Source organism: Stegodyphus dumicola, chromosome 7 (assembly GCF_044657685.1).
Source record: "Stegodyphus dumicola isolate Sdum_Otavi_A_Nest chromosome 7, ASM4465768v1".
NCBI classification, from domain to species: Eukaryota; Metazoa; Arthropoda; class Arachnida; order Araneae; family Eresidae; genus Stegodyphus; species Stegodyphus dumicola.
The window spans coordinates 11,701,735-11,728,118 of record NC_140774.1 but is presented as its reverse complement, the minus strand read 5'-3'; the positions used below and the strand labels follow the sequence as shown (position 1 = coordinate 11,728,118).

Genomic DNA, 26,384 nt, shown 5'->3' with positions numbered 1-26,384 from the left:
CTAAAAAGCACACTCTTGTTTTAGGAGATTATAAAAATTCTTTTGTCATTCCCTGCTTTCCATCAATTAGCTATAAAGTTGCACATATTTTGCAGAAATTTAACTTTCGGGTTGTTTATTCTCCCATCAATAAAATTCCAACTTCTATACTCAAGGACCCCATTCCGGATAGGAATTCCTGGGGTATTTATAGGATTCCTTGCCAGTGTGGTTTAATTTACATTGGCCAAACTAAGAGAGCCTTAAAATTTCGCGTCAAAGAACATGAGGCATATGTTAGAAAAAAGGAAACACAGAAGTCTTCTGTTGCTCAACATTGTTGGTACGAAAATCACACTTTCAATTTTTCTGCTGCCAAAATTATTCAAAAAACATCTTCCATTGGAGAACTGGATTTTCTAGAGGCATTTCACATTCATAAAAATCTTTCTGTTCTAGTTAACGATCCTAATTCCAATCCAAATTTGCCTTCGGCTTTTAGAGAAATTATGTTTTAGTTCTGGTTTTGCCAACAGATGGCGCCACTTGCTTATTCTTGTCCGGGCTTTCTTATCTTATCTAATCATTATTTCCTATCTTGTTCATTTGTGGTTTTGCAGCTGAAGATGATGGTTCGGTAAAACCATCGAAACTAGTCCTGTGAAAAAATTTTTGTAGGTATAACGCTGATTTTTGTTGTTTGACTTCTGAATTAGTATTTATTTGGCGTGTTATTGTGTCTAATTAAAGGACCATATAATCCGATCCCTGAAGATCCCTCACCTTAGTACCTCTCAAAAATAAAAACTGCGATCATAGCTTCACAAATCCTTTCAAGCAAATTAAAACAGTTGCTTATCCAATCTATTGCGAATTGTGCCAGATTATATGTTCCTCCCAAAATTCATAAAAGTGGTATTCCTTTCTGCCCTATTGTATCAAATTTAGGCACTGCCTCGTATCCGTTACCTAAATGTTTAGTTTCTAGATTTTCAACTCTATTAAATAATAATTTGTAAAAGAGGTTAAAAGCATTTTATGGTTTCTTTTGATGTAAAATCATTATTCACCAATGTTACAATGGAAGGTGCATTAAGATATGTATAAACCAGAGTTCGCAAATTTCATTTCTCTTGCATCGAAATTGATGAGCTAATTTCCTTCACTCAACTCTGTTTGAAACAAACACATTTTATTTTCCAAAATAAATATTACAAGAAAACTGAGGGATTAGGAATGGGAAGCGCCCTCAGTTTCATCCTGGCTGATATCTACATGCATAATTATCAATCAAAATTGTTTGAAACTTTAAACTTCCCGGTATGGTTCCGCTACGTAGACAATATTTTTACCCTGTTTGAAGGTAATAAAGATGATTTAAATAAAGTTCTTTCAACAATGAATTCTATTGATCCTGCTATTCAGTTCACTTTTGAACTTGAGACTTGCAATTCTCTTCCGTTTCTCGACATTCTGGTCACACGTAACACATCCAACTTCAGTACTACAGTTTACCGTAAACCTTCATCGGTTTGCCTTCCACCACACTTTAAATCATGTCATCCGACTAAACAAAAGTTAGCTTCATTTTATTCCTATGTTTTCCATGCTCTTCAGGTTTGCTTCTTCAAACTATCTCTTGACGAAGAAGTAAATTATTTAAAAGCAGTAGCTATCGACAAGGGTTTTTCACCCAACATTATTAATAAAGCAGTTAAAAAATTCTCATCTCAACACACTAAAAAGCACACTCTTGTTTTAGGAGATTATAAAAATTCTTTTGTCATTCCCTGCTTTCCATCAATTAGCTATAAAGTTGCACATATTTTGCAGAAATTTAACTTTCGGGTTGTTTATTCTCCCATCAATAAAATTCCAACTTCTATACTCAAGGACCCCATTCCGGATAGGAATTCCTGGGGTATTTATAGGATTCCTTGCCAGTGTGGTTTAATTTACATTGGCCAAACTAAGAGAGCCTTAAAATTTCGCGTCAAAGAACATGAGGCATATGTTAGAAAAAAGGAAACACAGAAGTCTTCTGTTGCTCAACATTGTTGGTACGAAAATCACACTTTCAATTTTTCTGCTGCCAAAATTATTCAAAAAACATCTTCCATTGGAGAACTGGATTTTCTAGAGGCATTTCACATTCATAAAAATCTTTCTGTTCTAGTTAACGATCCTAATTCCAATCCAAATTTGCCTTCGGCTTTTAGAGAAATTATGTTTTAGTTCTGGTTTTGCCAACAGATGGCGCCACTTGCTTATTCTTGTCCGGGCTTTCTTATCTTATCTAATCATTATTTCATATCTTGTTCATTTGTGGTTTTGCAGCTGAAGATGATGGTTCGGTAAAACCATCGAAACTAGTCCTGTGAAAAAATTTTTGTAGGTATAACGCTGATTTTTGTTGTTTGACTTCTGAATTAGTATTTATTTGGCGTGTTATTGTGTCTAATTAAAGGACCATATAATCCGATCCCTGAAGATCCCTCACCTTAGTACCTCTCAAAAATAAAAACTGCGATCATAGCTTCACAAATCCTTTCAAGCAAATTAAAACAGTTGCTTATCCAATCTATTGCGAATTGTGCCAGATTATATGTTCCTCCCAAAATTCATAAAAGTGGTATTCCTTTCTGCCCTATTGTATCAAATTTAGGCACTGCCTCGTATCCGTTACCTAAATGTTTAGTTTCTAGATTTTCAACTCTATTAAATAATAATTTGTAAAAGAGGTTAAAAGCATTTTATGGTTTCTTTTGATGTAAAATCATTATTCACCAATGTTACAATGGAAGGTGCATTAAGATATGTATAAACCAGAGTTCGCAAATTTCATTTCTCTTGCATCGAAATTGATGAGCTAATTTCCTTCACTCAACTCTGTTTGAAACAAACACATTTTATTTTCCAAAATAAATATTACAAGAAAACTGAGGGATTAGGAATGGGAAGCGCCCTCAGTTTCATCCTGGCTGATATCTACATGCATAATTATCAATCAAAATTGTTTGAAACTTTAAACTTCCCGGTATGGTTCCGCTACGTAGACAATATTTTTACCCTGTTTGAAGGTAATAAAGATGATTTAAATAAAGTTCTTTCAACAATGAATTCCATTGATCCTGCTATTCAGTTCATATTTAAACTTGAGATTTGCAGTTCTCTTCCGTTTCTCGACATTCTGGTCACATATTATCACATCCAACTTCAGTACTACGATTTATCGTAAATCTTCATCGGTTTGCCTTCCACCACACTCCAGATCATGTCATCTGACTAATCAAAAGTTAGCTTTATTTTATTCCTATTTTTTCCATGCTCTTCAGGTTTGCTTCTTCAAACTATCTCTTGACGAAGAAGTAAATTATTTAAAAGCAGTAGCTATCGACAAGGGTTTTTCACCCAACATTATTAATAAAGCAGTTAAAAAATTCTCATCTCAACACACTAAAAAGCACACTCTTGTTTTAGGAGATTATAAAAATTCTTTTGTCATTCCCTGCTTTCCATCAATTAGCTATAAAATTGCACCTAAACAGAAATTTAACTTTTGGGTTATTTATTCTCCCATCAATAAAATTCCGAGTTCCATACTCAAGGACCCCATTACGGATAGGAATTCCTGGGTATTTACAGGATTCCTTGTCAGTGTGGTTTAATTTGCATTGGTCAAACTAAGAGAGCGTTAAAATTTTGCATTAAGGAACATGAGGCATACGTTAGAAAAAAGGAATCACAGAAGTCTTCTGTTGCCCAGCATTGCTGGTCTGAAAATCACCCTTTCAATTTTTCTGCTGCCAAAATTATTTAAAAAGCATCTTCCATTGATGAAATGGATTTTCTAGAGGCATTTCACATTCAAAAAAATCTCTCTCTTCTAGTTAACGATCTTAATTCCAATCCATCTTTGCCATCAGCCTTTAAAGAAATTATGCTTTAGTCCTGGTTTCATCAACAGATGGTGTCAGTAGATTGACTCCTGTCCATATTATCTTATTGTATCTAATTAGCATTTCTTATCTCATTCATTTGAGCTTTTGCAGCTGTGGATGATGGTTCGGTAAAACCATCAAAACTAGTCCTGTGAAATTTTGAAAATATAATGCTGATTTTTTATTGTTTGACTTCTAAATTAATACTTGTTCGGCATGTTATTGTATCTTAATTAAACTGCATTTAATTTGAATATATTTTTTTTAAATGAAGAGTTTTTTTTCATATTTTATTGATTGGAAATAAATGTTTTCAGACTCGTACCCCCCGAAAAAAAAAGGATTTAATGGAATTTGCTTTTGTTAATTACAGATTGCATGTAAATTACATTGAGCGATATGGAACTGTTACCACATATAATGGTAATAAACTTGCTTCGGTGTTAAAAGCTGTAGCAACAGGTAATAAATATATTTATTCAATCTGTTTCTGGATATTAATATGATATTTAATAATTTTCTAGTTTTGAAATAATTACAAACAGGATCTTAATTAGATTTGTGATTACTAGTAAATTTTCTATGTGATTGCATTTTATTGAAGAAAAAAAAATCAATTTAAAGATACAAAATTTGTTTTTGTTTATTTATTTTAATTTAAGAAATGGGATCACAGTTGAAAGAAGAATCACTTGAAGTTTCAGCAGGTGAAAATGCCTGTATAGGAGGGAAGTGTAAATCTGTAAGTATTATCATTAGAATAAATTTTTATGTTATTTTTTATATGGTGAAGTACATTAAAACATAACGGAAGGAGTAAGAAAAGAAGATTGTGTTATTATCTCTCTTTCTTTTTCTATAAAAATATCATTTTATATCACTTTGCTAAATTGGTACTATGAGAACTCTGATAAATTGCTCCACGTTCAAAGAACTGTGTTAAAGTATTTTTAAAATTTTGTATTTGGCACCTAATATGGCAGTGTAAGTTATTATTGATTTAGTACAACACAATTTTAAAGCTGTTTTGGAATCAAAAATTTGTATTCTTTTATAGTAGGGTGAAGAAGTAAGAAATTGAAATAAATGATAACATTATAATGAAGAACTTATGAAAGAAAGTATTTCACCACTTGAGCATCATCCTGCCTTAATATTTAATGTTGGTTGAGTTACCAGTAATCAAGATGAACAGAAGACACAATTTTTTACTGATGCTTTAAAGATGGAAAACAGAACAGATGCAGCTTATTTTAAAACATGAGAAATCAATCCATGTTTAAAGTTGACGTTAAAAACATTAAACATGAACTAGTTTCCTGTGCTTAAAGTTATTGCTAAGGTCATAGAAAATTTCCTTTTGATGGCATTGTTAGTGTATTAAAAAAGAAAACATAACCTTTACACAAGGCTGGTGTTTTCTTTTGATTCTTCAAAATTTAAATCAAAGTTTATATTTTTCTTTACAATAAATAACATTTTATGAGAATTCAAACTTGAACTTTGTTGGCTTTAAAGTCATTCTGATTTACTGAGCCATAACCCAGTTGACAAAATAACTAAAATTGGCTTATACAGAAAATTTTCCCATTTTTCAATAGTTCTTTAACAAAAGTAAGAAATTAGTTGTAAAATGGCTGCTTTTGAAGCAGAGGTTCTTCACTATATGCAGAAGGGTCCAAAAAATGTGCTTACTGTTTGTAATTAAATAATTTCTGAACAAAAAGACTTACTCACTAGTCTAATGCTTAATATAGTGTAAGGCAGGATTTCTTAAACTGTGGGTCGTAACCCCCAAGGGGGTCGCTGCACCTGCAGCAGGGGGTCACCAAAAATGTTAGCAGTTTTGATATTTCTTTAACTTATTATAATAATTTTACAGTTACCAAATATTTTTACACAATATACCTGAAAATAAAGATAAGACAATACAGACAAAGAAAAAAATGAAAACGTTTCGATGCATTCTTTTTATAATATAAATGTTAATTTTCTTTTCTTTGCAGGTGACACTGTCATTTCGTCTGTTACTTATTTAAAATTTTCAGATTGTTCTTAAAATCAGAAATTAAAGTTAATGATCTAAAACTGCAATATTATATTACAGTCCAAGTGAAAAAAATTGACAGTTTCACTCACACGTGTGTCGGATTTTCACTACTTATGGGGTCCCACAAAATTTTTGTAAATATTATGGGGTCCTGGAAGTCGCGAAAAAATCTCGGTGATAAAAAGGGGTCACGACTGAAAAAAGTTTAAGAAACCCTGGTGTAAGGTGTTAAATTTGTCACAGCAGGCAGAGCTGGCAATTTATGCTATGCATCGACAGATGGTTGGTGGTGGAACAAAAAACAAGAACAGCAGTTTTCTCTCCTAGATTTTTCCATTGCTTAAATGGATGTTTTGGCAGCTGATGAATATGAATACCTGTCAATAAACCACAATGTTATTGATCTTGACATGAAATGGCATGTGCAAAATGGTAAAATAAACATCAGCATGGCTCCTGCCTCATCAAATTCAATCAATGCCTAGATTTCTACCTCATGAAATTTATATATGCACTGATTGCATGAAAGATGCAAATGTTTTTAACAATGTTAAATGATATTGGTAGTTTTATGCCTCCTGTGTTATCTGATTTTAATCTGGGAAAGTAAATTTTGTCTTTTTGTTTTGATTTGATACAACAGTTATTCCTTTTCATTGAAGCTTTATATATTGCTGAGGTTTTTGCCACTACCTAGCTAGCACTTGTCTTTTGGTAGAAAATGGTTTTCAATAACATCATTATAAATATCATATATAATATATTTTTAAATATATGACAGTTGCAAACATCTAAAAATTATGCCTGTAATATTTACCTGTATAATTTTTCCAGTTTATGTCACGTAGTTAGTTCTCTTACATTACATATATTATATATGTCATTTATTTTGTATATTTATGTTATGTTGCTGTGCTGTACTGATGTCTGTATTGCAATATAGTATATGATTGGGTTAATTTTATATATAATAAAATTTTTTACCTATAATGCTTCTAGTGCCAGCACAAGGCAAATAAATAAATGATTATTTATTGATTTCATGATTAGTTGATTCTTGGATAAAACTCTTATGTTAATTAACAGATTAAGCAAAATGGAAGTGGCAATCATAAAAAAAAAAAAAAAAAAACTACACACACACATTTAGATTAAGCATTCCTACTCTGAAAATCCAAAATTTTTCTAGCATTGACAAGGAGTTGGTAGTTACTTTGACATGCTTTTCACTCAAAAATAGACCACTGAAATGTTCCTTGAATACTGATATGCAATGAAAATCATTTGAACCCAAAAAAGACTGTACAGCTGATGGCTCAAAATTTACATTTTCAATGTTGAGAAAGTTCTTGAGTTAAAGCAATTAAATATAAGCCTTATCAATTGAGTAATAATGTCTTCTGAAAATGGTTAAAAAGTGATGATATCTAATGGCAGTTTATAGCCATTTTAGTATTGTTCTATATACAGTTTTATTAATTACTATTCTTCTTTCCCAGAATATGAATCACAATATTTTTTTTTCATTCAAAACATGGTAGCCATCACTTTACTAACTGATATTATTGTTCTGGATTACTGATGAAAATCGTGTTACTTCTTACTTATACATGGCAACAGTAATTTATGAATGCTTCCAAAATATTTGGTGAAAGATTGGAATTATGACATAATAATCTGTCATAATTCCAATTCACTACTAAGGGCTTTCACCTCTTCTCAAATGAAGAACATCTTGGTGATAACAAGATTTTTCGTGATGAGATGTCAAAACAGTAGCAACACAAAGGCAGTAACTACTTGTCCCAAGCTTAAACAGAGGACTTGGTTTTTATAATGACTATGTGGTGGAAAAATGCCTGTTAGGAAAGACAGTGTATAGAGTATTACATTGAAACAAATTGTTGAAGTAATTATCAGTGTAAACCTTTTTTAGGATATATCTTTATGTAATATATCAGAATATGCAGACATGAGGATATAATGTACATGCTTTTTTACACTTAGCTTCTTGTGGCAGTCTTGTTTCATGAAAATAAATATAAAATACATAAATAAATAAATGAAAGAATTAATTTGTGGTGAATGTAAAATTCAAGTATAATGGGTGTAAAAATAAGTTTTGAGCTTTTTTTTTTTTTTTTTTTTTTTTACTTTGAAGCTTTATTCTGAGTGTCTAAAAGAATGCACTTTATTCAGAGTATTGTCCATCGTTAGCTACGACTGTTCCGCATCTTTCAGGTAGCATACAAATTCTGCTTTTAAAAAATTCCTCGTCTTTTGAGGTGATCCAAGAACCGACCCAATTTATGGCTTCTTCGTATGAAGTGAAGAGCTGCTTGGCCCAGTCATGAGTCATTGACCGGAACAGGTGGAAGTTGGAAGGAGTAATGTCTGGTGAATACGGCGGGTGGGATAGTACATTCCATTGAAGCGCCGCCTCCAAAGTTTCCTTGACGACTTTTGCAGCATGTGACGAGTGTTGTCGTGCTGAAACATCACTTTTCACGTCTTTTGGCATATTGGGGGCATTTGAGTTTCAATGCTGAGCTCAGTTACATCAACTCTTGTTTGTAATGTTCCCTAGTGATGGTTTCGTAAGGCTAGAGTAGTTCATAATAGATCACTCCAACCTGATCCCAACAGAACATTAGCTTCTTGCCATGAATATTTGGTTTGGCCATTAAAGTTGATGCATGGCTGGTCTTACCCCACAATTTTCTGCACTTTGGGTTGCCATAGTAGATCCATTTTTCATGATTTGATTCAAAAACCCGTCATGATTTGATGCAAAAACACCTTCCAATTTTGCCTTTGGAGCAGTTGTGCACACGTGAAACAACAGCGTTCAACATCTCTTGGCCTTGAGTTCATACGGAACCCAGTTTCCTTGTTTTTGTACTATACCATGGCCTTGAGACGCTTTGAAATCGCTTGTTGAGTCACTCCCAAGGTTTTGGCGAGCTCCTCTTGAGTTTGGCATGAATCTTGGTTCAGTGTCAAAATCGCCACTTTTAAAACATCGGAACCAGTACTCACATGTTTTTATTGATGGAGCATGTTCCCCATATGCTTCAGCAATCGATGTCCATAAGCTGCCATTTTTTTTTTTTTTTTTTTTTTTTTTTTTTCAAATTAAAACAAAAAAATGAAGCGCTTCCGGCAAATTTTTTTTTTTATTGGTACAAAGGTTGACAATGGTTTGAGCACAAAGAAAGTTTGTTGTTTACATTTTAGTGAAATGAAACAGACTGATTTTTAGATGGAAATACTAGTGCTTTTACATGAATATATTTACAAGATTGCCCAGTAGGATTTAAAACTAGTAATGCCATCTTATGTAAATTACATTTCTTTTGCCATGAATCACAGAAAATGTTATTTTTTAAATGATTTCTAAATAATTTAGATTTGTTATATCTTTATGACCTTTGTTTAAGTAAAAGAAGAACATGTAATGAAATGTTTTAATCTCTATGAATTTTATTGATACACCATCAAAATTTATGCATATAATATTATTATACAAGTATTAGCCCTATAGTTTTGGACATATTTTCACTCTTATATGAAGATAACATTTGCTTTCCTTTTTAGCTGTCTGAACTGATTGGAGAGTATGGCAAAAACTTACTTCCAGAGAACTTGGGACAAGTCAGATCTGCTGCTGGATTCTTAAAGTTACTTGATGGCTTTCGTAGAGCATCTAAAAAAGAATTACTGATGACATTCAAAAATACAGATGAAAAGATTCTGTAATATAAACCTCTTCAATTTTCTATAATTTACCATAATATATCTTGAGATTTTTTTACTTTTTATTTATTTTTATTTTAACTTCTTGTGGATTTTTAAAAGAAAAAGTGTGTAAGCAGTAAATGTCACATTATAGAGTAACTTCAGACATTTCTAGTTATTTAACTAGAAGTTGTATAAATTAAAGAAGTTTGGTTTGAGTTCTTCATTAACTTCTAAGTCATGTAAGTTAAAGAAAAAAATCAAAAAAAAAGTTAGAGCCCCTTAGTGAGTCATGTAAAAGTTACTGTGGGTTATAGAATCATTTGAAATATTTATTATAAACTTACTTAGACAATGAGAGTTTTTATCTATCCAAATAATATGCCCACTGGTTGCCAATTGTAACACGCTGCTAAATACTGGTAGATCAACTTATGTTCAGATTTCAATGCACAGACTGATTGCATATAGTTTTCATTGGTTCCCCACTGGTGCAATATAAATAAGACTAGTATGTCTTAGAAAAATTCTTAATGAAGTCTTCCCTATCTTTAGGCATATAACTGTTATATGCTTTGTCTTAATTAATTAAGCTGCCATTGAGATAATATTGCACTCTCGTCATAATACTTGTAGCATATTACAAAAAGTGTCAGTATAATCAATATAATACAAGAACTGCTGCTCACTAACTTTTTAATGAATTTAGATTTTATGCATTTGACATTTATTTTCAAAATAATAATAATAATAAATTGCATAACATTTATTATACATACACCAAAAGTTTTGACAATTTTTTTCATTAAGATAAGTCTTAAGAAAAGTTTTAGAAAAAAAAGTTTTGATTTAAATTATTGTTAAATGATATTGTTACTTGTAGATTTAAATCATTGTTAGGTGATTGTTGGCTGTAGATTTTTTAATGGAATATAAGCATAAATTTCAGTCTTAAAAATAGTGTGATCTTAGAGACATTCCATTTATTAAAAAAATATTTTACTCATTTTTTGTGCAATATATCAAGTTTAATTTTTCCAATTAGCTAGAGGCCCACCAGCAGCCGAGTGGTAAAGTCGCTGAACACTGGTAGTTCGGTCTGAGGTTCGAATCCCGCGAACAAGCTGGGTGCATGGGTGTTTTCGTGGTTTTCCCTATGTGTAACGTGTATACGAGCCAGTTTCCCATAGAAAGTCCTCCATGAAGGCATCCCTCCCCTTAGGCAGATAGCCCTAATGTGCTTTGCCATAATTAAATACACCACCACACCAATTAGCTAGAGTGGTTTAACAAAATAATCTCTTTTGTCATGTTGTTGATACAGTTGGAATTAATGCTTTGAACAGTAGGAGTTGAATGAAAATTTAGCCATTGGGTAAATTAGATTTTATTCTGAAGTTTGTATTCTTAATAGGTGTCCACTACATCTGCCCCCCTAATGGCATTTTCTGAAATGCCTGAGATGACTTATGTGTATTATTGCATTTCTGGTGATAGGCTTTTTATCTTTCAAGACTATATAAAGCATAATGTAGAAATCAGTTCTTTATTTTTATGTTAAATTTTGAGAGCTTGAAAATAAATAATAAAAAAATCTAGCTTTTTTTTTAAAAAAAAAAAAAAGCACTGCATGTCCTGTGCATCTGAAATAATTGCTTATACAGCATTTGATGTCAGCAGTAAATGTAATATAATAAATAGAAAATTAAAGTTGTTAAGAGCTAAGCAATTAAAAAATTCACACACATATATATATCATATACCTTTTCTATTTTTAATTCACGGAAAAGTTATTTTTAAAGTTACTGTATGTATTGCTTCAATTTACATGTAATGAAAATTTTCAACCCCTTCATCATTGCTTAGGAGCATCATTGTGGGATAAAAGGCAGTAAAATAATCTTCTTAGATTTTTTTAAATTATGAGTTTATATTAATTTTAACCGCTTCAAGTTTTTAAGTTATTATATAGTAAATTGATAAACACATGGATGTAAAGAAAGTATAAATATACTCACATTTTTTTATGGACACAGTGTCACTTTAAATTAATAATTAGTTAAACCTCTGTCTGGCTACATACAAGAATTAATTCAGTTTTATTTTTGACATATGCAATTTGGCTAATTCAAGTAAGTTATAAAAGCTAAGCACGTCTGTTAAACATATAACATTCATACAGGATTGTAGTGACTGTATTCACTTATTCTTTCTTCATACATATTTATTTTCAATGAAAAATTTCGTAGAGTAAATCTGCATTAAGATTTTTGATTTTTTTGTTGATTTATTCACTTTTTTAATCATGATATAATTTTTAAGTATATGCAACAAATATTGTACATATTTTACATTTACATATTGTATACAATTTAAAATTTTGTATTTTTTTCGAAAAATAGTAAATTTCTCCTGAGCAATGATAATAAATGAGTAGATAAATATTGTATTGTTATATATTTTGTATGGAAATTTATTGTTTATAAAACTCCATTTTAGTTAATTTGTATGTATAAATAATAACTGATTTGAATTTTTATTTCACAGAACTCAGTTGCTTGATATACTAGCTGCTGCTCAAACAGATGATTCATTAGATGTAGCATTTCAGTTAATAGATTTTGAAAGTAAAGATATTGAAATAGCTGAACGTTTCTTGCTGTGCCTTGCAACTGTTCCTTACCCAAATGAAGTTACTATCACAAAACTTTTGGTAAATATAATGGTTTTATATTTATACCAAGAGTGATTTATTTTATAATTAACCAATTAGTATCCACCCAGTTTGCTTATATTGTATCTTACATTATGAAATACTGAACCTGTAAATTGTATCTAAAAAATTTACCCTTGAGACGTATACTTCAGAATTTTTAGTTAAATTACTTAATTCTTTGAAAGGATTAATTATTGCAGTTCAGTTATTTTCATAGCTGAAAAAAGGATAAACTAAAATGGTTTTTACAAATTCTATAGATTTAGAGAAATTTTATAATTATTAATTTTTATAAAGTGAATTTTTTTTTTCAGCCAGTTACGTCTGTTTAGTGGTATTTTGAGATTTGATTTATTTTTTATACTATTCAAGAAGATATTTATAACTTTAACTGACAATTTAACTTTTGGAGTGATGAGCAGACATATATTTAACAAAGCTGATTCGAACAAAATTTATATCACAAAATTATCATACATACTTACTCTGAACATTTATGTTTAGTAATCAGGTCTATTATTAGTCAATTATAATAAAACACAATAAAATAATTTTTGTAATTTACTTAGACATTTAAATTTACTTATTTCAATACTTTTGTTTTTATTTGTTTTTCAGAAACTTTTTAACAGAAAGATTAAGAGTGAAAAGTTACGAGCTACAATGTTAATATCATTATCATCTTTGGCGAAGACATATTCCCGAAATAATCCAAAAAACATGAATTCTTTGGTATGTTTTTTTATTTTAATATTTTATTTTTAAAAACTGGTTTTTGTGCCTAATGTGGTGGTAATTTAAAAGTTAAACATGAACATTTTTAACAAATTAGCAATTTTTTGTAATGAGAAATTTTGCAATATTTTCTTCATTACTCATTTTTAAATACTAAACTATGTTTCCTTTATTTTAGATTGTACAAAGTGTCAGTGATATGTTGCTGCGAGAATTGTCTGAATGCGATCATGCTGGATGCATCTTGAATCATATACTTGCATTACGAAATGCTGCTTTGCCTCAACATATACCTACACTCCTGGAATATATTAAGAAAGGGGGAATTCTTGGACTTGTATCTTTGGAAGCCATAAAAGATATTGGTGAGCAGCATTTCACCAGAGAGGTTAGACTGTTGTTTGCATGTAAAATATAATTTTTGCTTTCTTTTGCATTCCTTTTAATATTTTATGAAATTACATTATTTTATTGTTTACTTATTTTATTTTTATTACTTTCACTGTACAAATATTTTAATTAGCTACTAGCCTGTTTATGTTTATTTATTTATTTTTGAATTAAAGAGCATTAAATAATACAGTCAAAAGTCTTTAATCCGGACTCGTCGGGACTTTGGCGATTCCAGATTATCGATTTTTCCGGATCATAGATCATCAGTTTAAATATGGTAAGATGGCATGCAGAAATTATAAAATTAAAAATATGAAACCATAATTTATGAAATAAAGAGCAATTTTAAGGGTATCAAAATTTACAACAAAAAAGCTTAATATTTATTTGTTTACTTTATTTAAACATTTCTTTCAATGAGCGCATGCGTAAAGCATACATTACGCATAGTCGAAATTAGAAAATTGCAACCAGAAAACTATTTGATTTGTATTCGTGATGTTTATAATGACGAGGAATTTGATTTAAATCATATAAAAGACAGAGTACATCAATATAAAATACTACATTTAGTAAGGAAATATAAGCTGAATAAAATAAAAACATCTGCCCTGAAAAGGATAGTGCTGACAGATCAACTTCCAGTTCATTGTGCCCCGCGACGTTCGCCTGCCCCCCGCGCAGAGCAGTGTGAAATTGATAAACAGATTTCAGAATGGTTAGAGAAACAAAGGAGCTTTTATCCATTTTTTTCAGCAATTCCACTTTTTGTTTGATGGACATCGAAACATGCTTTCCCTTTGTAGATCTAGCATCGGAAATTCTATTTGACATAATCGAAAGTTCGAACTTACTTTTATAAAATTGCTCTAACCGTCTGCAAAAAATAATAAGCTGGATCCAGTTCGAAGATTAAGGAACAACGCAATCTGCAACATTAACTGAAATAGATAATTAGATAATTTTAGCTTAGCTTATACTGTCCGTTATACATTAAACGCACATGCGTTAAACATATGTGCATGCGTACACGTATATGCGCATGCGCAAAGGTATTAGGCGCACGAGTCAACGCATTATGCACTGACGCATGCGCAGAAAGTTTGTAGCTTTCAGGTCCGGATTATAGATCATTCCGGATTATGGGTGTCTGGATTAACGACTTTTGACTGTAATCTGAATCAAGTAGTACTTTCTCTTAAAATAGACATATTGTGCTTTTCAGAGGACCAAACAAAATTTCATTTAGATTTTGTGCAGATTACTTTTTGGACATGTGCACATCTTTGCTGTTTTTAGCAATCTGTTTCAGCAAAATTTAAAACAGACTGCATATATATTTAAAGTAATTCATCTTTTTTTAAAAAAAAAAAATTGGAAATCAAGAAAATGAATGAACCATGCCTATTACACTTGTTTTCTTTTCAAAATATGAACTAGTTCTTGGCTGTTCATTAACGTTTAATCAAAATTTACATTACTAAAATAGATAAATGTATATGAAGTCAAATCTTGATATAGCAAACCCATATGATGACCAAAAGTTTGGTTCGCTATATCCAGTCCAATGAGAAAAATGGATTATTTCATAAAAATATGTAAAAATTAAATAATCATACCCCCCTCAAAAATATTGTCATATTTACCAAAAGTAATTAATAATAAATCTTAATTTATATTTAATAATAATTTTAAAAAATCATATACAGATCTAATTACAGTTATTATTAACATAGTTATTAATTTGTTGGTTGTATTTTTTCAATTTCATTATGCATTAATAATTTTACATGATAAATTACAGAGAAACATATCATTGAAAGCAATGATATTGATGAAAGCAATGATATATTATATATATATATAATAATCCTTCTTTTGAATTGCCTATTATAATTATGAATAATTATTTTATCCATAGCAATACAAAAATATTAAAGATGAATAACAAAAAATACTGCCAAATGAAAATAATCTGTAATTTTTTACTTGTGTGATGCAGATTGCAGAAAATTTTACCTATAATTACAGATCCAAGATTCAGTAACCTTTATAAATTTCCATCATAGCATCAGCCTCGAAAACAGCTGCAACTGAGACTGTTCAAGAATCTGAATGTAATCCAAAAGCCATTCATATTCTTTGTTGCAGACTCTTTGTTTCAAGCTTAGAGAAAAATGGGGGGGGGTGAAGATAAAAGAGAAGTAACATTAAGATGTTTTCTTTTATGGATAAAATGTGGATTTTTACATCCTAAACATGGATGATTTGCAAGGTTAGTGTTCAGCCTCAAAGGGGCTATTAGTCTCGGAATGGGTTTTGTGTTGGTTCACTATAAATGGTGTATCACTTTTCAAATTAATGCCACCAAATATTATTGCTCTGTATTATTTTTAAAGAAATTAAGTTTTGAAGAATTTGCATGTATGTTTCCTTGCATTGTGAAAAAATGACGGTACCTATGCCCATCAAATTTTGAATAATGTAGTCATCCACCTAAACATGTGCACTTGGAACCCTAATTCTGAATTTGTTTTATTATTTATTTCATATTTTGTGAAATTTTAATGAATTTTTAATTAATAAACTCAACAATTTGGAAGTGAGCCATAGCAACACTGTTCAAAATAAAACGTTTTACTTCTAGCATGCGAGAGTGTTGCTATTAGGAAAAATGTAACATATTTATCTTTCAGTTTTAATTAACAAACTTGGCTTTATGAAAGCAATGTGTTAACATGGCTGGAAATAAAATACTGTTATCTTCTATGTGCTTGCATGTTGCCATTCAGTAAAGTCTAATATACTTCCAAATTTAATCTGGAAGGTTATTGAGTAATAGACTAAGCAATTTAAAAGCAATAAACACAGTTTTTAAGAAATTTTTTTTCTACTTTGTAATGTGATTTGTTTAAATAAACATGTATTAAAACCATGAGATGTCTAATTAGAAATATTCAATATGTTTATGAAATTACACTAGCAGGACTCATTAAAATCATTATATACCTTTCCTTTATTATGATAACTACTTTAGGGGCTGGCCATTTCAGCGGCTAGTTTTTAAAGAAATGATGTAGTTAATATAAAATTATGTATAGCAACCTTTAACATTCTATTGGGATATGAAATCTTTTGTGAATTTAAATCTTTGTGATTTTGCTGTTGATTTGAACTTTATGTGGTGTAAGTGTGAAGAACATGATATTTAATAAAGTCAACACATAAAAAGTTAATAATAAAAAAAAATTTGTTAAACCATTTTACTAAGAAAATTGAATATTGATATGATGAACTGAGAAAAGACTGAAAAAAATAAAGCGTATTTCAACACTGAACACTGCATCGGGAATTCAAAATGTATGCTGTTATTCAACTTAATTTTTTTTTTTTTTCTGAACTGATTGTGGTGAGAGTGCAAAGAAAACGATGCTTAATAATAAAGCTAAAAAGACAAAAAGAAAAAGCATTATCAGAAGTGAGTTTAAGAGCAGACTGGTAGACTGCGAGCTCATCAAAAGCGTAATAAATCTTGACAAACTCTTTTGTGTGACCGTTAAAATCTGAAACCTTTCAGAGGTTTAAACTTTCAAAAATCCTGGAAAAATATAAAAAACATAAATTTTTAAGTGAAGATATCTATACAGTTTTGTATATCTGATTTTCATACCTCTGCAGGTTTGCTATGGTAGTATAAAATAACATAGTGTATAGGAAATTGGAAGGGACCAAAAGATTTGTTCGTTATAAATAGTAGTTTGATGGGAGTTTTTTTTTTTTTTTTGATAAAAGTAATAACTGAATTGCTCATAAAATGTTGATATGAATAAAGGAGATTTTTTAATTTCATTTTTTAAGTTGCATACATGGAATTTATACTTTTAAAGATAAACTCAGTTTTATTTTAGTTCTTACAATAAGCTTCCTTTTAAAGGGAAAGAAGTCGTATTTTACTGATTTCAGTATATAGTCTGAAATTTATTTTTCTTAAGCTACAGATTTCAGAATCTGCTGTAAGGGTAAAATATAATGTCAAAAATTCATATGAGCTTTTATTTATTATATAATATTTTTGTTATACTGTGTTTTTAACTGATCTTGATAAATGTGTTTATATGTGTAGTCTTTCAAAATACATTTCAGTGGTTTTTTAGGTGAATGATGTTTTATTAAAAGTTTATAATCAGTTTTGGCCTCATCAAGAACCCGCTGCACGTGTACTAGCTGCTGAAATTTTGATAAGAAGCAACCCAACCATAGAAACTATTGGAAATATAGTATTATCACTATCAGATCAACAGCAACCAGAAATCAGTACACTTGTTTTGTCAAAATTGTATACTTCTATGCAAAAAAGTGACATTGTAAGGTAAAACTAGCTTTTTTTACTTTTAAAAAGCCCTAAAAGTGTAAATAATTTTATGTTTTGTGTGTGATTTATTACACTTATGTTATTAATTACTTTTTAATTAAAATTTTTTTGTACACTGTTGAAACTTACACTAGTTTTTATATACTTTATATCAAGAAAACATTCAATTGGAGAATTTCACTTTTGAAAGACTTAAAATTGTTTTTGATTTATTACAGTGATGTTAAATTCCAATTTAGCAATTGTCAAGAGGTCTAATGAAGATTATTGTTAAACTGAAAATGTGTCTTAATTAATTTAAAAAAATTGTTATAAAATTATTTAAAATTGGTTTGTGAATGCTAAAATTTTTGTTTCTTACCCTTTGTGTAATTCTTTTATATATTTAAACATACAGACAGCAAAGATACTAATTTTAAAAAATTGTTTTAAAACAATTTTTTTTTCCAGTTTACAACATTTTAAAGCAACACAGATTATTGCTAAACCAATATTAATGCATATCATAGTTACACCCAGTCATTTATACACTCAGATTACTGTGCATGCTCTTCCTATTCACTTTAAATTTCTAGAAGAGTTTGAGATATAACTTTCAACTGCGAATAGTGATTGATGTAATCCAGGCCTCGGCAACCTTTTCTTGGCTGTGGGTCAGAATCAAACAAAATTGTGTGCATTAAAAAGACCTTTTAGGTCAGTGCTATTTTCATTTTAGAACAGTCTTTCTTGATGAATAATATGATAAATTTTGTTAATTACAATACATTTTAACATAAAAGTTAAAACTATAATTCTAATTATGAAAACAAACATAACTGAATGAACTTTTAATTTTCTTTTCGATATGAATGGCTTCCTTGATGGTGAACTTCTGACATCAGTTTAGTCAAGTCTGCCTTATAGTTAGTCATCTTAAGACAAACATCTGAATTTTCAGTAATTAAGTTGCTCTTTTTCTTACATAAAATAAATTTCATGTATGAAAATATTTGCTCCCATTTATAAATTGCACCGAATGGCAGAGCCAATTTTTTGAAATTATGGATTATAAATCGGCACTGCCAAACTTATTTTTCCTTGAAGTTATGTTACAATTTTTATTTTTTAAAAATAAAAATGCATTTTTGTTACTGTAACTTTGTAACTGTAGTGTCTTTGTTTTTTAAGAAATGATTTTACAACAGATGCCTTTTGATTTTTTATTGTAAACAATAAGAAACATGATTCAAACAAATGGTAATATCATACTCGGCCCACTGCCAGATCAATTTATGCATCTTTTCATATCATCATTCTGTTCTGTTCTAATGGTATTTTTTCCTAGTGCTGGAAAAGCCAATAATTTATGCCTTTAGGGATTTTAAATTGGAGCATGACATTTATCATAAATTCAAAATCTCGCAATAAAATAGTATACTAAAAAATTTGTAACATATAATATTAATGAATTGCATTTAAAGCATGTTTTCATCATACTAGCTGCTATTATACATTTTATCTTACTAACTACTGGCACCTGGGCATGTAAATATATTAAGCATCCTTTGTTATTTATTCTTAATGAGTTCTAAATAAGTATGTAAGCATTTTATTATTATCTCTTAGGTCTTGTGTAAAAGAGGTGTTACGAAATGTCACATTTGGAAATTATAATAATTTAGCTCAAAATGGATCATCCACAAGTTTTATTAATATACTACAAGGTAAATAATTATATTCATAAAATCTTTAGCATATACATATTTTTTCTTTACTCTTTTTCTGTTGAAAATTACCGTAATTTCCAGAAGAAAGGCCACATTAGTGTAAACACTGCAGTCGAGAAAAATGGTGGAAAAAAAAATTTTAATTACGCAGAAACATGGCAATAAATTAAATCGTGCGTGACATCGTCGTGGACCGTATAGGCGAAAATTCTTGACCTATGTCCTAATATATGGCAAATCAGTTAAGAAAAATGCATGACATGAAACTAAAAAATAAAAGGTAAGAAATGTTGAAAATATATTTACGCTCATGAATAAACTTATATTTACCCACTTTATATATATTTAAAGAAGTCCATATTTGTCATATTCATACTATATTATGAAAAATTGCAACAACGAGATATTAAATTCGGATAACAAAAGAAAATTTAAAATTTTACTTACAAAGGAATTACAGCAAACTGTACATCAAATGAAGCCATCAAAATCTGGTTCTTCACTATCTGAATTAAAAAGATTTAGTAAATCCTGATCTAACTCCAAGTCTTCCAGATCGTCATATTCATCGTCTTTTTACAGTTTCTTTATCTGAAGATATAATTTCAGCTTCTTTGAACGCTGCTATTATTGACAATGTTTTCACTGATTTCCATTCACTTCCTACCCACTTTGCAACTTCTTCATAAAATGCTTTATGCATTTTGCCACTTCTGGTATACGTATGCAATCCTTCACTCATCCAACACTCCTACTGCTTTCAGACTTTAAAGTATTTATTACCTGATAAATGTAATGGTAAGATTTTTGTCAAACCACCAGGAATTATTGCTATGGTCGTAGACAGTTTTTTATATCTGATTTCCACTCACTCAAGTAAATGAGCACGCATGGAATCCATTACCAATAACATTTTTGGTTGGAAAAAAGATCCCTTACGACACCACCAAGCTTTTTGTAGCTACTCAGGCATGATTGTTTCGCACATCCATCCATTCTCGTGTGCGCAAATAATTATGTCATTAGGAAAATCTCCCTTTGGAGTAGATTTTTTTTTTTTTAAATGATCATCAACTTTAGCTTGTCACTGTTTGTGGCACAAGCTAACACACATGTAAATTATGTTCTTTCATGCCCCATCGTAAGCACAGATACAGTTTTTGCACCAGTTTCATCAACAGTTCTGTTTGCAAGAGAGTCGAAAGTTAACAGCATTTCATCCATATTTTTTATTTGTGATGGAAGAAGGTTTGTTTTTGTGTGTGTGTATCAATAATATCTGTCACATATTTTAGAAAAGATGCCTTTTATACTGCCAGTCCATTGGTAATTGTTGCCCTACTGTTGTTCTAGCATGTACAGAAATATTTGTTTCTTTTCTTAAATCTGCTACACCAGCAAGGTCCTCCTTTAAATCATTTATGTTCATTTGTTTTGCCATAAATTTTGTTTGTAAGCGAATTTTTATAGTCGAAATTGCCATTCCCTTTCCTCGTTGCTGCTTTATCCAGTTTGCAAGGTCGTCCTCTAGATTCGGGCACCTTACAGTATCACTTGTTTTGGCTCTTTTCTGTTGTGGCATATTTTTAAGTTCTTCTTTTTCGGTTCTCCAACGTCGAATGCATCTCTTGTCCACTTCAAACTCTCGAGCTGCTACTCTATTTCCAATTTGTTCAGCACATGAAATTACATTAAGCTTAAAATCAGCAGTATAGCTTCTGTGCTGTTTAGGTGCCATTTTCAAAAATTTTCCACTCCCTTCTTACTTAAAAACTGTCCAACAAGTACTTATACCCAAACTGATATGATCTGTATCTGGCAGAATGCCACGAAAAATCGAATTATGCTGAAGGGAAAATATGTCAGAATTTGTTATTGCAACGCAGGTGGTGTCCGCCTTTGGAAAAAATTGCAGTAGATTTATAATGGAAAAGGCAGGGTGGGGAGAGGATTGGTCCTAGAAGATTAGGTCCATTCAAGGGAAAGAATGTAAACAAAATAAAGTTTGCAGAAAGCAACTGAGTGGTCTTTTGTGTGGGAACAGCACCAATCTATACAATGACAAGGTCATCCAAACTATGTACAATAACAAACTATGTACTATAACAAAGTCATTCAAACTATGCACAATGACATCATAGGAAATATTTTTTTGTGCACCTAAGCACTGCATGGGTAGAAATGCCACACCGGCTGAAAATTTAAGTTTTAAACACATAAACGCTGCAGCGTTTCTTCCAGAAATTATGGTATATCAATTATTTATTGATATTAATTACTAAGCATAATTATCTTTTCTAGTATATGGTTTATAACTTACAAGTGAGCATTTCTTAAAATTTTGATAATATGTATATATTTCTTTAAAAAAAATTCGCTTTTTAAATCATATATCTGTTGGTGACATAGAAGATTTTCTGAGAGGCTTTCTGTTACAGGAAGAAGTTAAGTTTTTTAGACTTAGATGAGCTACATAAAATAAAAACTTTAAACAAAAATTTTTCTTTCTTGAGAATTTTATCAAATAGATTTAGTTTATGTGTAAATAAATACAATAAAAAATAATATAAACTACCAATTTTAAACATCCAAAATGCTGTAACAAATTTATGAAAGGAATAAAATCATTGATTTATTAATTATGAATGTTGCTAGGTCTGACAAAACATGGAAAAGCTATCACTACAGTAAGTGCTTATAAATGAAGGTAAAACTAGTAATGTGTATTATACTTTATCATTAAAATGAATCTGTCTATCATTTCAAATAACTTCATTCCTTTTGTCTTCCTTATATGATTTTTTTTCTTCTTTTTCAGAATCAGTAATTATTTGTGCTCTGATTATGTAAATAAATGTACTTATTTTGTATGTGGTTTTTAGCTACACATGATGCCAATGTCACATATGGCATAAATATGGAAATGCGTCCAACTGGAATGCTAAGGAGAACTAGCTTAGATTTGAACCTAATGAATAATCAAGAAAATTTGCACTTACTGTCAGTAAGTGAATTTCATAACCATTTGTTTTTAAGGGAAAAATATTGTGAAGCATAGAATTAGTTATCTAATAACAATGCCAATTTTATTTCCATCTGGGGAAACTTATATCGAGACATTTCACTGTTTTTATTAAAAAAAAAAAAAAAAAAAAAAAAAAAAATTCACCTTCATCTGTTTTGTGCAGTTTGTATTTAGATCTCTTTATATATCTCAGATTATTTCTTTTTTAGCCTGTACATTATCAGATTATTTGTATTTCAGATTATTTCTTTTTTAGCCCTTGAGTATTATTGCACTTAATTAGTTCTTTATAGCTTGCATTAAGAAATTAAAAAGTATGAAAGTGACAATTTTTGGAGATTTAAAATTCTTTGCAAAATAACTTGTAATTTCAAGCAAACTATACATTTGATGGTATATTTCTATGTTCATGGAAAATGGTATGAGGTAATTTTGTTTGAAATGTAAAAAATTATTATGCAATAACCTTGAAAGTTACATTTATCAGAATGCATTTACTTAATCCTGACGCTCTTGAAAATGCTGCTGGAATGCCTCTTTTGATGTCTGCCATAGACTGGCTAACGAGATGGCGGAATGTGTTTCTGATCACAGGAACTGAAGCTTTTACACACAAATGCTCTTGGTTCAAAATTGGGCATTGGGTCAAGCAGTTAAAAGATGCTTCTAATTCCATTTGCACTACTACCCTGTGAATTTCTTTCTTCCATTTAACAACAAAAACAAAAAAAAAAAAAAAAAATTACATACTGCTGGCTTTTTGATAACCAAATTCAATTTCTGGCATGGATATAATTTTTATACTTTGTTGAAAGTCTTTCAAAATATCCCATAGTGAATTTGTCTAGTTATTAAGTTCTGTTAAAGAATTTTGTTTCCATTATTAGCCTATCTGATCTGTTTCCTAAATTTTGGTCTAGTTTTTAGTTCATAAATTTATATAACATTTATCACCTAATACTGCCAAATCTCATAAAGTGATTTTAATCATGTTTAAATATACATATTTTTAATGCATGACACAAACTTGTTATTGATATATTCAGTTAGGACTATTTGTTGAAGGATTTGGCTTAACAGATGAAGAACAGAAAGCTAATCCAGAAGAACATTCTGCAGGCATGCAGCTATCAGTATTAGGAGTCCATCTGCGACCATATATATTTTTCACAGGAACAGCTGAACTTATGGGGCTAGTATGGTCAGCTGCAGGTAGTGAACCTACTCCAGCTTTACAGGTAAGGCAATATTAACTATTTTTAATTGGACTTTTCAGGTTGCAAATGAAAGGACTGGCTGTATTGGGTTTTTTTCTTATCTGTAAGCTTCTTTTAGAAAGTCCTCCATGAAAGTAACTGTTCCGTTAGGCAGATAGATTAAAGATTTGCTGTATTCCAATAACTTCAAATTCTTTCATTCTGAGGTATCAGTGCATGTTTGCTTGTTGGCCTGATGAGAGATAAAACATCAACAAATGACAGCTAAAATGGTTACCTACTTAGAAGCATGTACAAGCAGTTTGGAGTCCTCAAGAGTAAAAAATCAGTAGACGGTAAAGAAGTGGTACTGAGAATGAGTATATTTTGCTTCAGCATGTTACTCATTCTCTTAATGAGCTTTTGAGTTGACATAGTATGTTCAAGTTAATTAGCCAAATATTTTTCTGATGAAACTGGATCATTCCCAAAGTACAGACAGATAGAAGATTAATTTATTAGAAGTTTATGTTAAAAATGAAGTGTTTTGAATCTTATATTCATATTCTGGTCATAAAAATGTTAAAATTTCTTTTTTACTCTTCATCTTCCTTTTTTAGGTGCTGCTTAGTATCTGTCTATCTTTATACAATAAATAAGAAATTTTCAATGAACAGTAAAAAAACAAAAAACAAAATAATAATAATAATAATAAAGAGCTGAAATCATGAACAAATTCTGTGTAGCAGAAATATTTTATTAAGGAAAATGCCGCCCAACTGATATAGTAGTTAGCGCCACTGACTGCCGTGCAGAAGGGCCCGGATTCGAATCCCGGAGAAGGCATGGATGTTTGTAAATGTATATTGTCAGTGTGGCATGGCGGCACTCTAAATATGTGGCGAGTCGAAAGTCCTCTCGTGTGGTTTGGTGGAAGGGGAGAAGGTTGGGAGAGCCTCGGACCCGTTCCCCCTCCCAAGGCGGCCTCTTTAGGCCTCAGGGAGTTGTTCCTGGTTAGTTGAGGGCACGGGACACATGCCTGTTTACCTCTGTTAGACATCAGGCGTCTCCGTCCTCCGTTACCAACCCCCCCCCCCGGGTACTCTCTATTACAATTGGGAGCAGAACTGAGGCAAATTGCACTGTCACCAGTTAGGTGCTCAAGGCTATTTCCAACGACAGGTGTAATCTTGCGCTCCTTGCCACAAGGTATTTTGTGGGCTTGGGTTGACTACGTCAGACAAGTAAACATAAGCAACAACAACAACGGAGGAAAATTTCTTAATAGCCATAAATTTGTTTGGCCATTTTTACATATTTTTAATATAAAAAATACTTCCTCCAAAAGATACTGTAAAATTTGAAGATTTATACATATATATATATGTGTAATAGTTTTAAAATGCGTAGATGAAGACACTGGAACTTTTAACAGCTTTCGATATTGCGTAGATGGCTGAGAAGATTATAGTGGGTGGAAAAGCACATTGACGCATTTATTATTGAAGGTATTCGTGGTTCATTTTTGTTTACTGTTACAACTTCGCTAAATCGAGACGAGCAGATGAATAAAACAGAATTAAAGTTCTTACCTTAATAAAGTGTAATCCAAGCTGCCGATGTAAGGAACACGATCATTATATTTAGCAAACACAAAATAACATATTTATTAGGTATTAGAAGAGAAAAAATAGCGATGGTTACAAGCGTTGTTTACTATCCATTGCATAACGCGAGAAGCGAGTCATACAAGGAAAGAATGTTTCTCCTTCTTTTTGGATCAAGTCCAATCACAGTTAGCGGGGGTGAGGGGGAAACTAAGGGAGTTGCACAACCTCATCACTGTCGTTATGAATTGCTCCACAATCTCCCACTCGATGAGCTGTTCTGTCCAAAGTAAGGCCGATTCCTTTTTAATAAAAATTCCAGCTGTTGTCTTGGCAAAGGTTTCGTGAACATGTCTGCATACATCATTTTACTGTTGCAGTGTATTAATTTAACAATCCCTTGATTTTGTAGATCACATACGTAGTGATATTTCACATCGATGTGTTTGGTGTAACTGCTTCCTTTCTCTTTTCGGGAAAGATTTATGCATGATATATTGTCCTCGAATACGATGTTAGCTTTCTGTTGAGCAAAACCTAAATCTCCCATCAGTTGTCTAATCCATTGTAGCTCCTGCAATGTTAAGGCTAGAGCGATGTATTCGGCTTCTGTCGAAGATAGGGCGACACAGTTTTGTTTCTTGCTTCCCTATGATACCGTACTGTTTCCTATTTGAAATATATATCCGGATGTCGATTTTCTGTCAGAGGTATCTCCTGCCCAATCAACGTCACTGTAAGCTTTGATGACTGGTGCACCATTGGATTTTAGATGTAATTTGTAATTAATTGTCGCTCTCAAATATCGTATGATTTTAATGATACCGTTCCAGTCCGATGTTGATGGATTTTCTACTTTTCTGCTAAGTATTCCAACAGAATTTGCTATGTCAGGTCTTGATACTGTTGCTAAATATAAAAGT

The 26,384-nt window shown here is 30.9% G+C and overlaps 1 protein-coding gene and 1 long non-coding RNA gene across 3 annotated transcripts in view; one reads left to right on the top strand and one right to left on the bottom strand.

Moving 5' to 3' along the window:
* The window catches only part of LOC118181823 (microsomal triglyceride transfer protein large subunit-like), a 129,728-nt gene that overhangs the window by 76,967 nt on the left and 26,377 nt on the right, over positions 1–26,384 (top strand). For both annotated transcript variants that reach the window (XM_085819874.1, XM_085819873.1), the window contains 10 exons: positions 4,294–4,382; positions 4,583–4,662; positions 9,568–9,725; positions 12,256–12,421; positions 13,043–13,156; positions 13,338–13,547; positions 17,707–17,921; positions 19,533–19,630; positions 22,516–22,637; positions 23,705–23,896. In XM_085819874.1, coding sequence (XP_085676000.1) covers positions 4,294–4,382; positions 4,583–4,662; positions 9,568–9,725; positions 12,256–12,421; positions 13,043–13,156; positions 13,338–13,547; positions 17,707–17,921; positions 19,533–19,630; positions 22,516–22,637; positions 23,705–23,896 — 1,444 coding nt within the window. The remainder of the gene's footprint in view (positions 1–4,293; positions 4,383–4,582; positions 4,663–9,567; positions 9,726–12,255; positions 12,422–13,042; positions 13,157–13,337; positions 13,548–17,706; positions 17,922–19,532; positions 19,631–22,515; positions 22,638–23,704; positions 23,897–26,384) is intronic.
* Positions 9,424–25,699, bottom strand: LOC146996099 (uncharacterized). Its single transcript, XR_015041943.1, has 2 exons — positions 25,447–25,699; positions 9,424–9,676 (listed from the first exon to the last, which is right to left on the bottom strand). It is a non-coding gene; the product is annotated as an uncharacterized LOC146996099 (long non-coding RNA).